General features: G+C 41.2%; 1 protein-coding gene across 1 annotated transcript; it reads left to right on the plus strand.

The window, feature by feature from the left end:
* The first annotated feature begins 2653 nt into the window (after positions 1-2653).
* Pip (prolactin induced protein) lies at positions 2654-11531 on the plus strand. The gene is made up of 4 exons (XM_069997344.1): positions 2654-2765; positions 4708-4819; positions 10897-11011; positions 11304-11531. The coding sequence occupies exons 1-4, from the start codon at positions 2671-2673 to the stop codon at positions 11429-11431; spliced, it is 450 nt and encodes a 149-aa protein (XP_069853445.1). The 5' UTR covers positions 2654-2670; the 3' UTR covers positions 11432-11531.
* Positions 11532-14391: the final 2860 nt, after the last annotated feature.

Below are 14391 nucleotides of genomic sequence, written 5' to 3' on the forward strand. Positions count from 1 at the left end.
ACATTAGGAAAGGGGTAACCTTAATCAAGACATACTGAATTCATAAACTGCTTTATTAAATGGCATAATGAAAGAAAAACAAAACTGGCAAGAAAATGGCATTGTCATCAAACTTTTGCCACAAATTATATTCTAAAAATGTTACTACATGTTATGTGAAGTAGAAAGCTAAATCCCTTGCTTTGAAAAGATTCATCCTTTTAAATATGCATTAAAATGTTCCCCTGTCCCCATGAATATTGACAATCTATATCAACTGTGCAACAGAATGGACAAGGATTTTTTTTTCACACAGTGGAATTTTTTTCTTCCTAACTTTAAACCTAGAGGAAACCCTGCAGAATGGTGCAGAGTTCCACCTTCTCTGTGCAGATCAGTGCAGGCCGCTGAGGAAACTGTATCTCCGTGATCTATTGTTGCATGTATTGAGATTATTGGCCCACAATTAAGATAATAGCCTATAATAAAACCCATCGCCAGTAAAGCTAGAATAAGTTAACCAATGTATTACCTTTATTTTTATTTATTGTGCTTGTCAGTCGTAATACTTGAACTCAAGGCCCGGGCTCTCTCCCTGAACTTTTTTCTTCTTGCTCAGGGCTAGTGCTGAACCACTTTGAGCCACAGCACACTTCTGGTGTCCTGGTAATTATTTGGAGATAAGAGTCTCATGCACTTTCCTGCCTGGGCTGGCTTTGAACCATGATCAATTGTGATCCTCAGATCTTAGCCTCTTAAGTAGCTAAGATTACAGGTGTGAGCCGCTGGTGGCCAGATAATTTTTTTTATTGTGAAAATACTGTACAGAGGGGATACAATTACATGGGAAAGATAATGAGTTCATTTTTAATCAAGCATTGTAGCCTCCTCCTTTGTTTCCCCTTCCCATCCCTTCCCATCCTCCCCCGCCCTGCCTCTCCCACCCAATCCCCCCCCAACCCCCACCCCCGCACCAAAGTTGTAAAGTTCTTTTTTCGATATAACGACTTGTACTTCTCATTGTTGCAATGGGTCCACTTGTATCCCTATTTAAACGACTTGTCTTTCCCCTTCCCCTCCACAAATTATACCGACATCAAATACAGTGAAAGCAGGGGTTATACCGTGGGGAAGGGACATACAAAGCAACAAAGAAATAATCTTATAGATGTGTTAGAAACAATTGCATGAAAGAAAAAAAACATTTGAATACATATCTTAGGGTTCATTTCCCTAACATCAACTTACCTGACCTTTTCTGCTTGACTCAGACATATACTAGATATTGCAAATAAGGGAAACCATGGGACCTATGCTTCTTTGGGCCTGGCTTACTTCACTTAATATAATTTTTCCAAGTCTTTCCATTTCCTAACAAATGGGGCAATGTCATTCTTTCTGATGGAGGCATAGAATTCCATTGTGTTTTAAATTTAAATCAAATCTTAAACACCCAAGGGCCCTGTAATCAAACACTTAGCTGTGACATTGGGTGGCACTGCTATGTAAAAACTCCTAGATGTACTCAATTGTGGTTCAATAGATTCAACCTGTAGTTGTCCTGGCAGGGGCAGATCACATGGTTTCATGGGTTTTACACAGACTACAAGCTGTACATCCCCACTCCTGGTCCTCTCCATGGTCTCTTAGTCTATATCATTTTCCATGATATCCCTTATCTACATGTGACCATATATCTAAAAAGTTATGGCTTGAGGATGCTTTTCTATTATAAGGATGTCTAGATGGTTCCTGTGATCCTAACTACAGAGAAGGCTGAGATCTGAGAATCGAGGTTCAAAGCCAGCCAGGGCAAGAAAGTCTACATGACTCTTATTTCCAATTAACTAGCAAAAAGCCAGAAGTGGAGCCATGGTTCAAGTCATAGAGCACTTGCCTTAAGAAAAAAAGAGCTCAAGGACAGTCCCCAGGCCCTGATTTCAAGCACACACACACACACACACACACACACACACACACACACACACACACACACACACACACACACATACGACCTTGCACTGAAGACATTAGGAATTGTGCAGCACTGGACATCTGTAGATTTACAGGTGACATTAGGAAGGAACCAACAAACAAATACTATGTCACCTGGCACTCTAGCCACACTTCATCTTCCAGAGTCGCCCAACTCTTCCTACTTCTCCAACTGAATCACCAGTGGTGGTGGTGGTGGTGGTCTTTGAGAGTTCCTAATCATCCCAATATTCCAGAATACACTTTCACAGCATCTCCTCTTATATTTTGCTCTAACATAATCAAGCAAATGTGCTTAAATCTGAAATGTGCCAGCACAGCCTCCAGAGCCCAAGAGAGCAGACAGGGGCTGAAGCTAAGGCTACACAGCAGGATAGACAGGGTTGTATTGAGGGAAAGGAAAACAGAGCCATGAGCCAAGGTAGGGCACTTTCTTTACACAGCTCTAATGCTGAGAAAATAAGGAAAGGTGATTTCTCCCAGACGTTAGCAACCTAGCAGAACGTTGAAGCTTTTCTCCATAGGGGGTAAAACAGGCCTTCAGCTTAATGAGGAAAGATCATGAGCAGGGAAAGTGATTGAATCGTTCACTTCATAAAACAGTCTGGCAGCTCTTCCACTTCCTTGACCAGTATATAAGAAGCAAGCTAAGCCCCAGACACCCTATCCTCTAGGACTTTGCTTGTCTCTCCTGCCATGCGCTGTCTCCAGCTCCTGCTCAGGGCCGGCCCTGCTGCCCTGCTCCTCATCTTGTGCCTGCAGCTGGGGATCAGTGAGGCTCAGGAAAACACGTGAGTCAAGCTCTTCTCCTCTGCTGGGAAATACTCCAAGGCAGGCACCTCTCCTCACCTGGAAACCTCTGTCTCCCTTCCTGAACATTTTTAACTTCCCGGAACCCTGCTCCCACTTCTCAGGGGGCAAACAACAAGTCCCAACTCTCTTTTCTTAGAAAGTTCCACAAGCTCCTCTGACATATCCTCCAGAATCTAGAAGAATGAGGATCATTGTATACAGAAGTCTGTCCATAAGTGACTCAATGCCTCATTAAGAGTACTACTCCCTACAAGCCTGAGGGTTCCAGCGAGAGCTCTGTGTATCTTTGGTAGGACTCACTAAGGGCAAGAGGTCCTTGTGGTTGCCCCTTGGCCTGCAGCACAGCTAGCCAAACAAGCAGCTTGGATGGTCTTCCTGTCCTGAAGGTAGACTTGCGCACTAGGACCTCTTAATCACACACTGGGGCATAGGGTCACAGTCAGAAGGCACTGTGTTGAAAGAAGCATGTTTGAAAGAAGCAGGAAAACTGGAGATATTAAGTAAGAAAGAGAATTAGGGGTCTGAGTAGGAGCAGGAGTACCTAGAAGGTTTAGGGGGTTTTCTGTACAGCAGCAGCTCTTGAGGGCTGGTTTTCTGCCCTCCGGAAAGGAGGTACTCTATAAGGCAGGGTCCATGTTCTGTCCTAAGGGAGACTTCAGAGATTTGATGTGCTGGCGGTAACATAGGCAAGACTACACAGGCTCGGGTTCAGATCCAGAGGCCGCTCCCTGCTACTCCTGAAGGAAGCAAGTTGTTCAAATAATCAGAGCACAGCCTGTTCGGAGCTTTCTAGATTTTAGCAGTGAGTGCTGTCTTCCCAAATCCTCAGCAGACTTGGATGGTCAGTTATTCTAACCCCGCCCTAAACTTATTCACAAATGTAAGGGGGGGGGGATGGGGAGGAGGTGAAGACATTTAGGTCTTCATGACCTTGTCCTAGGCAGTGGGCATTCAAGCACTCTGCGTACAACATTGAATCTCCCTGAAACTTGGAGATGTTTGGCCCTAAAAAGTTGGGGCTGTGAAGCACTGTAGATGAAGAAATTGAATTCCTTTATTTTCCATCCAACACCAAAGGCCTTAACAAAGTTACTTTTAAAATGGAAAGTCACAGCCACACCCAGTAGACACTAAGTTGAAAATAAACTTTACAACTTGGGTAGGGGAGGAGTAAGGGGGGAAGGGGAAGTGGGAGAAGATGAGGGAGGGGCTAACACTGTTGGAAAAGGATGTACTCACTACTTTACTCATGTAACTGTAACCCCTCTGTACATCACTTCTACAATTTTTTTAAATGCATTTGACTGACAATAATAAAAAGGACAGTCATTCTCCTGGATGTGAATCTGACTTCATGACCACAGAGGAACACTCAACCATTCTTTTTACTTCTATTTCCTTTTCCCGGCCAATCATGCCATTTGTACAAATCTTCTACAAACCTAAATAGGATCGACCCAGTAAGCAAAGGAGGATGCTTTTCAAGGAAAGTATTTATAAACTCCTCCAGGGCACTGACATATGTAGTTGTTTAATGTGATTCTACAAACACGAGAAACTCACCTAAGGATAATTCCAATCCCATTCACCGCAAAAGCAGCTAACACTGTAGGGTGTTCTTAGAGAAAGAGGCAAAATTATACTTATTTTCCTTCTTATTTGATTTCAAAATTGATTTCTTTTGTCAATAAAAAGGGGGGAAGAAAAGATATTCAGTTTTACACAGTATCCTAGTTGCTTTTATCCAAAGCTGAATCCAAAGCACCCAACCCAACAAAATGGCCAACAAAATGATGATGAGCAGCTGGTCCAGGTGGTGCCCTCCTCTTCCCCGTGCAGTGGCTTCCTCCCGCAGCTCGTGGTGCCCGCTCCCCCCATGGGCTGCTCTCTGATCTCCCTTACCCTGCTCTCTCTTCACAGAACCAGTCGGAAAGCAATCATATTCAATTTGGAAAGGCCACAGTCAGCAAGACCAGGTGAAGAGGTGACTTTGGCACTTAGGCTCAAGACAGAACTGAGAGAATGCATGGTGGTAAGTGGGGATTTGCAGGGGGTCGGCCTCAGGACAAATCTGTCTACTTCACTCTGTATAGTATTTAGTTCATCTTGCATGCTAATACTATACAATAAGCCTAGCTTATAAAAATCAAAGCCAGGTACCAATGGCTTATGCCACTAATCTTAGTTTCTTCAGAGGCTAGGATTGGGAGGACCACAGTACCAGGCTAGCCCAGACAGAAAACTTTGAGAAAAATCTTATCATCAAAGAGCTGGACACAGTGACACACACCTGCTATCCCAGCTACATGGAAACTCTATCATAGTCAGGGTGCACCCAGGCTCAGTGGTAAGGGTGCTTGTCTACAAAGGATGAGGACCTAAGTCCAAACCCTAGTACTGCCCAAAATATAGAGGCTTTGTTATTCAAGCCTCCTCATTGCAGCTTGGGACTATTCTTATTTTACAGATTAAAAACAACAACAATAGCAACCTAGTCTAGAGAGATTTAAGAGTAAAAGGAAAGAATGGGACTCCCTAAAGTAAATCCAAGAGCTGGCAGAGCACTGGAGAAGTTTCTTCAAGGTCCTGGCACAACTGATTTGGGTTGGAGGGTTAAGATAGGTTTATCAGGAGAAACCACAGCAACTCTACCTGGCAGGTTGAGGCAGTGTGGTTGAAGAGGACATGCAGGGTGTAGCTGGTCTTTTCCAGTAGATGCTGAGCTGACTCTGTTTTCCTTTAGCTCTTCCCTGCTCTTTTGCTCAAAGTCTCATTGTAAGCCTCCTTGTTCCTCAAGGAGCTCATGTGCTGCTTCTCCTTTTCCCTATTCCGTTGTTCTCAGAGGGCAGTTCCGTGTCAGAATACAGCAGAGGTCCTTACACGATGCTGTACCAAAAATTCACTGCAATCTTGTCAGATGGCAATTCTGACTGAGAAGTCTAGGGCAGAGACAGAGGTTCTAGATTTATGATAGCTCTCCAGGTACATGAAAGGACATGATAAGGACCATACCTTGAGCAGCTTGGGGGCGGGACATTACCTCGCATTGTATTTCCCCACAGCAATGCATTTCTTAACACAAGAGAGCTTCAAAGACAGTGAATGGATAGGCAATGTGAAGATGACTACTCATTAAAATGCATTCCAGAGATAGCCCCACAGCTGTAAAAGGAAGATTCCTGGACCATTCCAGGTGCTTTGTCTGTTTACAGTCCAGCAATCTGAACTATGTATGCTGATTTGGGGTAGGAGAAAGGCTGATCCCTACTTCTTCAACTCTTTGTCTCCCCTGATGTACCCATGATGAGAACACCACACATCTGTGGTGTTGGTGGGCTGTGATGATGATAGATTCTCAGACTCCATTTCTATCTCTAAAATGGTAGGAGTGGGAGGGAGGCTGGTGCCCAGTTCTTCAATTCTGTGTCTTACCTCTTGCATCTATGATGAGATGCTGGTGGTTTGTGGTGGTTGTAAATACTGAAAGTCCCTTTTCATCCCTGAAAATGTGATAGGTAGAGTAAAGTAGTTTAAAATCAACAAAGTCACATGGTATTGTGTCATCAGTAAACTTTTTCTCTTAAGAACCATGCTAGGACAATAGAGTGATCTGCTTGAAACCTAGGCATGTGTGAATGAAAGAACCAGGAAAATTTTCAACTAAATAAACTCATTTAAACGGAAATTTTGTTGATTTTAGCTAAGATCCGTTTATACTTTTCAATTAAAATGAATATCTATGACAACACCTCTGTGTTTTTATTTTTTGAGTGTGTCAGTCCTGGGAGAAAACATTGTAACACCACATGGCAGGTTGAATCAGGTCCTGGAGGCTATCCCTGAACTCTTTTTTGCTCTTTTAGTGCTTGCTCTTCCACCTGAGCCATAGCTCCATTTCTAGCTTTTTAGTGGTTAAGTAGAAATAAGAGTCTCATGAACTTTCTTGTCCAAGTATCTTATAACAGCAATCCCCAGATCTCAGCTTCCTGAACAGCTAGGATTACAGCTGTGAATCACCAGTACCTAGCTCATTTTTAAATTTTTAAGGAATATTATTTGTTCATATAAGTTTAACGTTTGTTACACCTTACTTGACATTAATTAGAATGTTTTTACACATGAATTTTGATATTTATTTGACATTTATTTACTTCAGAATCAAAATGCAATAAGATTATACCAACAATTATGTGTTTCGAAATAAAGATTACATAACTCTTTAAGCTATAGAAAACTTTAGCTAAACCACAGGGTTGAACGTTTTTGTCTTAGACAATTTTAGAGGTCTCATAAAGTCTATGAAACAATGTTCTGAAATTGTTTGAAGTGCATATTATTAAATTAAAAACTACTCTGTTGATTAAAAATTCTGGTTCATCTAATCATCTAGTTACAAACATAATTTTTAAAGTAAACAACACAAGATTAGTCTTCTCCCAACAAGATACTCTCCAAAGTGTTCTGAGCAGCACTCCCATGGTGGATAACCTGGCTTTGATGCTTCAGGATGAGGGTTACCTGTGTAGTTACCAGGTAAGCTTCCAGGACAGGTGGGAAGCAGGCAGCCTTAACCATGCCCAAGCAATCACCCTGACAATGCCTATATGTTCAATGCTGTGTTAAGTACAGGTAGTATTTCAAAATACTTGAATTCATAAAGTGATAAAACCGTTTTGTTTCTACTTGTGATTTTAAAAAATCATATATATTCCTGATGCTACTGTGTTGCTTAATGAATTCCAGGACTAGAAAAATGTTGAATTGTAAATAAAGGTTGGTAAAATTAAGATACAATTTATTTCTATCTGAGTTCAAACTCTATCCACAGGACCCTTGGGGTTCACACTGAAATTGATATACTTTGGGTGATATACCAATGTATTTTAACTGAAATAAGATACATTCAAGGGAGAACTCAAATTTAACTTAACTAAGACAGATTCAAGGAGAACTCAAATAGTATAATTCCTTAGAAAGGTGAAGTCAAAGTTCAACAAAATAAACATGGGTATTTGAAAGGGTGGAGGTGAGACCAAGGGAAGAGGAATAAATGAATGAAGAAGAAAAGGGAGAGAATGCAGTCAAAAATTCAATGTATGTCCTACAAAACCAGGAAAGGGGAGAGAAGGGATGGGTTGAGAGAGATGGGTATGGATGTTGAAAGGGATTATATTGCTCAAAATGAATTGCATGCATAAACTGCCTTGTTAAATGGCAACAACTTTGTACAACCACTTAAATATAATTTTTTTAACTTGAAAAAAAGAAAAACCTTGAGCTCTTAAGTTGCAAAGCCCTCTGAGGTTAAAAATGAAAATAGGAACAACAAAAATTGGCCCTTGAATTTTTTTTTTGCTGACCTATTTCCCAGGCTTGGTGGGGGTTAATGGTTTCATCTCATAATGGAGGTGAGAAGGAGTGAGATTTAATCATTCAAGATCATATATCTACCTGGGTGCTGTCTCTGAGCTTTTGTGCTTAAGGCTAGCACTCTACCATTTGAGCCACAGCTCCACTTCCAGCTTTCTGGGTGGTTGATTGGAGGTAAGAGTCTCACAGACTTTTCCTGCCAGGTTGGGTGTGAACCAAGATCTTCAGCTCTGAGCCTCCTGAGTAGCTAGGATTACAGGCTTGAGCCACTGGTGTGGGAAAGTGAAGCATTTTAAACAAAGTAAATCCCTGCTCCTCCTGTGTTGACATCTAAGGCAGAAGTGAAAGTGTATGAAGATTTCAGTGGCATGGGGGGAGGGGGAGTAAAGTCACCACCAAATCTGGGTCACCGCGGTTTAACACTCAAATTAAGTTTGGCTTTATGTTCCTGGATTTCCCTCTCTTTAAAAACAAACTCTTGCTGGGCACTGGTGGCTCACACCTATAATCCTAGCTACTCAGGAGGCTGAGATCTGAGGATCATACTTTCAAGGCAGTCCGGGCAGGAAAGTCTGTGAGAACTTATCTCCAATGAACCACCAGAAAACTGGAAGTAGAGCTGTAGCTCAAAGTGGTAGAGCACTAGCCTTGAGTTAAAAGTTCAAGCCCCACAACCAATAAAAAATAAAATAAAATAAATGAAAAAATAAACTCGAGTATTTTTTTCCTCAGAAATACTGGTTTCGGCATTATTCATTTATAAGCCTACTTTAAGAAGCCTGATCTTAAAAAAGCTGTTTCAAATTCCTAAAGCCTCTTATCTCTGGTTTTATCTGCAAATTTTACTTCTAGAAAATTATTTGCTTAGTCTACAGATATGAACACTGTGAGATTCAGAATTAACTAAAATAAATTAAGAACTTTTGAAGTGTCTTTAAACATTCCCCAAATCATGGAAATGATGTCATCTTTGAATGTTTTAAGTTTTCACAATCTATCCATTTCTCTTTTTAACAAATTCCCTGCTAGTAATCTGCTAGTAGTAATTATTATTGCTAAATTAATTGGCCATTTTAGTAAGCTGATTGGTTTCTTATTCAGGAAGGTCTATTTGAGAGTGTGCTTGATTATACATGACCATCTTTATTTTCATAAAGGGAAAACAAAGACTTTCTTTGAAGGATTCTAACTAGCAGATATTTTGGACTTGCAAGCTAGAACATTGTTAATATAGTTCCAAAATCAGAAAAATAGAATCGTCTCTCATGCGGCTTAAAAATAATTCACATTCCAAAATTTTATTTCAGAATTTGTTTTCTGCCTGTACATATTTTTCTTTCTGGCTAATTTTAAACCATAGTCTTTTTGTTTGGTTGGTTGGTTTTGTTTGTTTATTGAGACAGGATCTCTCCCTGTAGCCCAAGATTGGCTTTGTATTCACAATCCTCCTGCTTCACCTTCCTGAGAGCTGAGATTACAGAGGCATGCTAGCATGCCTAACAGTCTTTAAATACAAGCCAAAGATGGTGCATGTATGACTGAAGCATTTCATTTTAAATGTATACAAGAGACTCAATGAGGAAAGCAAGATGGCAGTGCAGTTAGCTAGTCAAATACATACATTCTGGAATGCACCGGAAGGGTTATTGTTGTGGTCATAGCATTTTCTTTGTAGAATAAAAACTGTCTCTGAGTTGGGTAAGGCTTCCTAAGTCTTGATCAATATGTGAAACAGTATTTCAGGCAGCATCTCTGTAGCTGAACTGTATATCATCCATTATTCTTGAAAGCTTTGATGGACTTGCATTTCATCAAGGTCACGTAATGATTGCTTCAAAAAACAATAGTTTGCCTGGAAAGTGACCTCAGGTCAAAACAGTGTTGATCCATTTTGTTTATTTTCTTTCCGAATATCAATGTACTCTGATATGTACTGTAAGATGCCTTGTGAAATAGCTGAGCAGTAGGACTCGAGGTTTATTTTCAATATTTAGTGGACAAGCAGGCACAGGAAAGCACAATGCATCCTGGAAACTGAGTTTCTTAAGTCAGCTTTACTAAAGGTGGAACATGTCCGAAATGGACAGGTTTAAGACATATATTTGTTTTATTTTATTACCAACGTCCCTTCCACCCTTACTCTGCTATTGTCTGCAAGAGTCAATTACAGTCACTCATACTGAAGCTTGAATAAAGTGAACATGAGACAACAGCACCCAGCGTGATCCCCTCCCCTTGCTTATGACAGTCGTGCTTCCCTTGTGAAATGCACCCCCTGAGTGTGGGGAAACAGACCTCTCATTTTATGGGCCCTCCTAATTGGTACTGCAGCAAAAAGTAACTTGCTTTATAATAAAACCATGTAGAAGCGGATGCAACTAAGAAAGCCTGGCGTTGGCATGAGCTCGGAAGTGGTCGGGCAGTCACAGCACATGGCAAGGCCAATCCATGCAGACCATTTACTCAGGTAAAGGCTCCCCTGGTTGGCTGCACTAGGAAGAGTTCCATCTGACCTTTGTCCACGCTTGCATCTTCCTTTCCCCTCCTGGATCTCATACTCACACCTCCCAGGAAGAAGTTTGAGGATATGAGGCTGGCACTGACCATGCAGGAGTTTGTGCGATGACACCACAAGAGCGCATCTCTGTGTCTGTGGCTCACCTCCAGCCTATTCCTCTCTTGTCTTTCCCTTTCCCTTTTCATTTGTCAGACTAACACTGAGTCCTGTCTTTCCACCAGATTAAAGCTTACCTCCTGAGTGATATCTCCATTGAAGGCCCGTTCAACTATAAATATACCCGATGCCTCTGTGAAGAGAGTCCAATAACCTTTTATTGGGACTTTCCAGTCAACAGTAAGTGCAGTCCTTGTCCAAGCAAAGGACATTACACCAGGGAAGGGAAAACAAACAGGAACACAGCAGCAGAACCTCTTGATGAGAGGTTGGGCAGACAGGAGACCCATATGGACAGTACTGGGATTTTAAATTGGGGGAGGACAGTAATTACATGAGAAAGGCTAAGAAGTGAAAGAAATTTGTAAATGATTTAAGGAAACCAAACCCCAGTAGGCAGGCTCCTGGTTCCAGCAGAAAAGAGGAGATTCTTCAATGTCTGAGTGATAACCTCTGTCCTCAACTCTTCCAGGAACTGCAGTAATTACAGTTGTGGTTGATATTGTTAGAGAAAAAGACATCTGCACCGAAGATTTGGCAGTGGTGCCCATTTCAGCAAACCGATATTATAAAGTTTTTGCCTTGAATGTAGTAGCATAATGGAAGCCCTTTTGTGCCTCTCAAAGGCCATATGCTTTCCTCCAAGTAAGCATGGCTGATGTGCAGATGTGTACTATAAAATAAAATTCTTGCAAACTTCTCTGTGCTCTATTGTGCCTTTTCTCTGAAATCTACCCTCAAAATCTCCAGAGGATCTTAAATTTCTAGAATATAAATATTTCAAAGAAGCTTGATTTTGAGGATTTTATGGGTTCTCACTGGCCACTGGTGTAGAAGGAGAAAAGAAATGGAAGAGAAGAACTATGTTTAGAGAAAATGTGTTGACTCAAAATTTTGTGTGTGTGTGTGTGTGTGTGTGTGTGTGTGTGTGTGTGTGTGTGCATACATATGTACCAATCCTAAGGCTTGAACTCAGAGACCAGGCACTGTCCCCGAGATTTTTAGTTTAAGGATAATGCTCTATCACTTGAGCCACAACTCTATTCTGGCCAATTTCTTTGCTTTCTTTCTTTTCCTTACTTAATTTTTCCTTTCTTTCTTTCTTTCTTTCTTTCTTTCTTTCTTTCTTTCTTTCTTTCTTTCTTTCTTTCTTTCTTTAATAAAAGAAAGAAATAAAACTTTCTAAAATAAGTTTTTTTATTGTAAAAATACTGTACAGAGGAGGGGTTACAGTTACATGAGCAAGGTAATGAGTACTTTTCTTATCAAGCATTGTTGTCTCTCCCTTTGTTTTTCCCCTACCATCCCTTCCCTCCCATCTCCACAACTACACTCCCCTCGACCCTCCCACCTCCCTGCCCCCGCCTAAATTGTAAAGTTCGTTTTTCAACATATTGTCTTGTACATCTCATTGTTGCAATGGGTCCACCTGTAACCCTGTTTAAACAATTTGTTTTTCCCCTCCCTCCCCAAATTATAGCAACATCAAATACAGTGAAAATAATGGGTTTTAGCGTGGGGGAGGGACATATAAAGCAACAAAAAAATCACGTGGTACCTTATAAATACATTAGAAGCAATAGCAAGAAAGAAAAAACACTTGTGTCCTTATCTTGGGGTTCATTTCACTTAACATCATCTTATCTGACATTTTCTACTTGTCTCAGACATATACTAGTCATTGCAAATAAGGGAAACAAATCATGGGACCTATGTTTATTTGGGCCTGGCTTACTTCACTTAATATAATTTTTTCCAAGTCTTTCCATTTCCTAACAAATGGGGCAATGTCATTCTTTCTGATGGAGGCATAGAATTCCATTGTGTATATATACCATATTTTCTTGATCCATTCATCTACTGAGGGGCATCTGGATTGGTTCCATATCTTAGCTATGGTAAATAATGCTGCAATAAACATATTTGTGCTAGTAGCTTTAGTATATTCTTGTTTGTGATCATTTGGGTAAATGCCCAAAAGTGGGATTGCTGGGTCATAGGGGAGCTCTATGTGGAGTCTTTTGAGGAACCTCCATACTACTTTCCAAAGTGGTTGATTGCATGAAGCTGCAGAGCTTCTGCATGGCAAAGGACATAGCTAGCAAGATCAATAGAAAGCCCACAGATTGGGAGAAGATCTTCACTAGCCATACAATAGATAAGGGTCTCATAACTAAAATATACTTGGAACTCAAAAAATTAAATCTCCCAACAACAAATCCTCAAAGAAACAACTGCCCAATAAATAAGAGAAACTTTTCTGAAGAGGAAATAAGAATGACCAATAGACACATGGAGAAATGTTCAATCTCTCTAGCCATAAAAGAAATGCAAATAAAAACAACATTGAGATGCCGGGCGCTGGTGGCTCACGCCTGTAATCCTAGCTACTCAGGAGGCTGAGATCTGAGGATCGTGGTTCAAAGCCAGCCCGGGCAGGAAAGACCATGAGACTCCTATCTCCAATAAACCACTAGAAAACCGGAAGTGGCGCTATAGCTCAAGTGGTAGAGCGCTAGCCTTGAGCTGAAGAGCTGAGGGACAGCGCCCAGGCCCAGAGTTCAAGCCCCCACGACCGACAAAAAAAAAAAAAAAACAACATTGAGATACCACATCACCCCAGTTAGAATGGCTATAATCAAGAACTCTAATAACAACAGATGCTGGAGGGGATGTGGCCAGAAGAGAACCCTACTGCATTGTTGGTGGGAGTAAACTTTTTCCTTTCCTTCCTTCCTTCCTTTCTTTCTTTCTTTCTTTCTTTCTTTCTTTCTTTCTTTCTTTCTTTCTTTCTTTCTTTCTTTCTTTCTTTCTTTCTTTCTTTCTCTTTCTTTCTTTCTTTTCTTTCTTTCTTTCTTGGGGGGTGGGGGGTGCTTAATTGGTGATAGGAATCTCACAGACTTTCCTGCCCAGGTTGGCTTCAAATTGTGATCCTCAGATTTCAGCCTCCTGAGTAGCTAGGATTCCAACCATGAGCAACCAACACCTAGCTTTTATCCCAAATGTAAGCCAAGAAAAGTAGCACTAATACAGGTACCAAGTCTCCCCCATTGATTGGCCTTTCTCCCTTCTATTGCCATCCTAAAATTTCAGTAAGTAGGAAATTTCTGCCTACAGAGAGTTTAAGACAGATTTGTTATGGACATCTTGAACCAGAATATTTTGGGGGGAGGTGGTTGTGGGGCTTGAACTCTGGGCCTGGGCGCTGTCCCTCAGCTCTTCAGCTCAAGGCTAGCACTCTACCACTTGAGCTACAGCGCCATTTCCAGCTTTTTTTTTTTGCTTATGTGGTGCTGAGGAATCGAACCCAGGGCCTCATGCATGCAAGGCAAGCGCTCTACCACTGAGCCACCTTCCCAGCCCCTGAACCAGAATATTTTGTTCTATTCTGTTGTTTATCTTCAACCAGTGATGAACAAGAGACAATGACCTCAGGGACATTGGACTCCCAAGGAGCTCATACTCCTAAGGAGTTCATCAGAGAAAGTCCACTAGTGTTTCATGAAATACATAAAGTTGAACAACATTTTTGTAACTGGTACAATCAGAACCAAGAACCC

Source organism: Dipodomys merriami, unplaced genomic scaffold (genome assembly GCF_024711535.1).
Source record: "Dipodomys merriami isolate MVZ:Mamm:240054 unplaced genomic scaffold, mDipMer1.0.p SCAF_5, whole genome shotgun sequence".
In the NCBI taxonomy this organism is placed as follows: Eukaryota; Metazoa; Chordata; class Mammalia; order Rodentia; family Heteromyidae; genus Dipodomys; species Dipodomys merriami.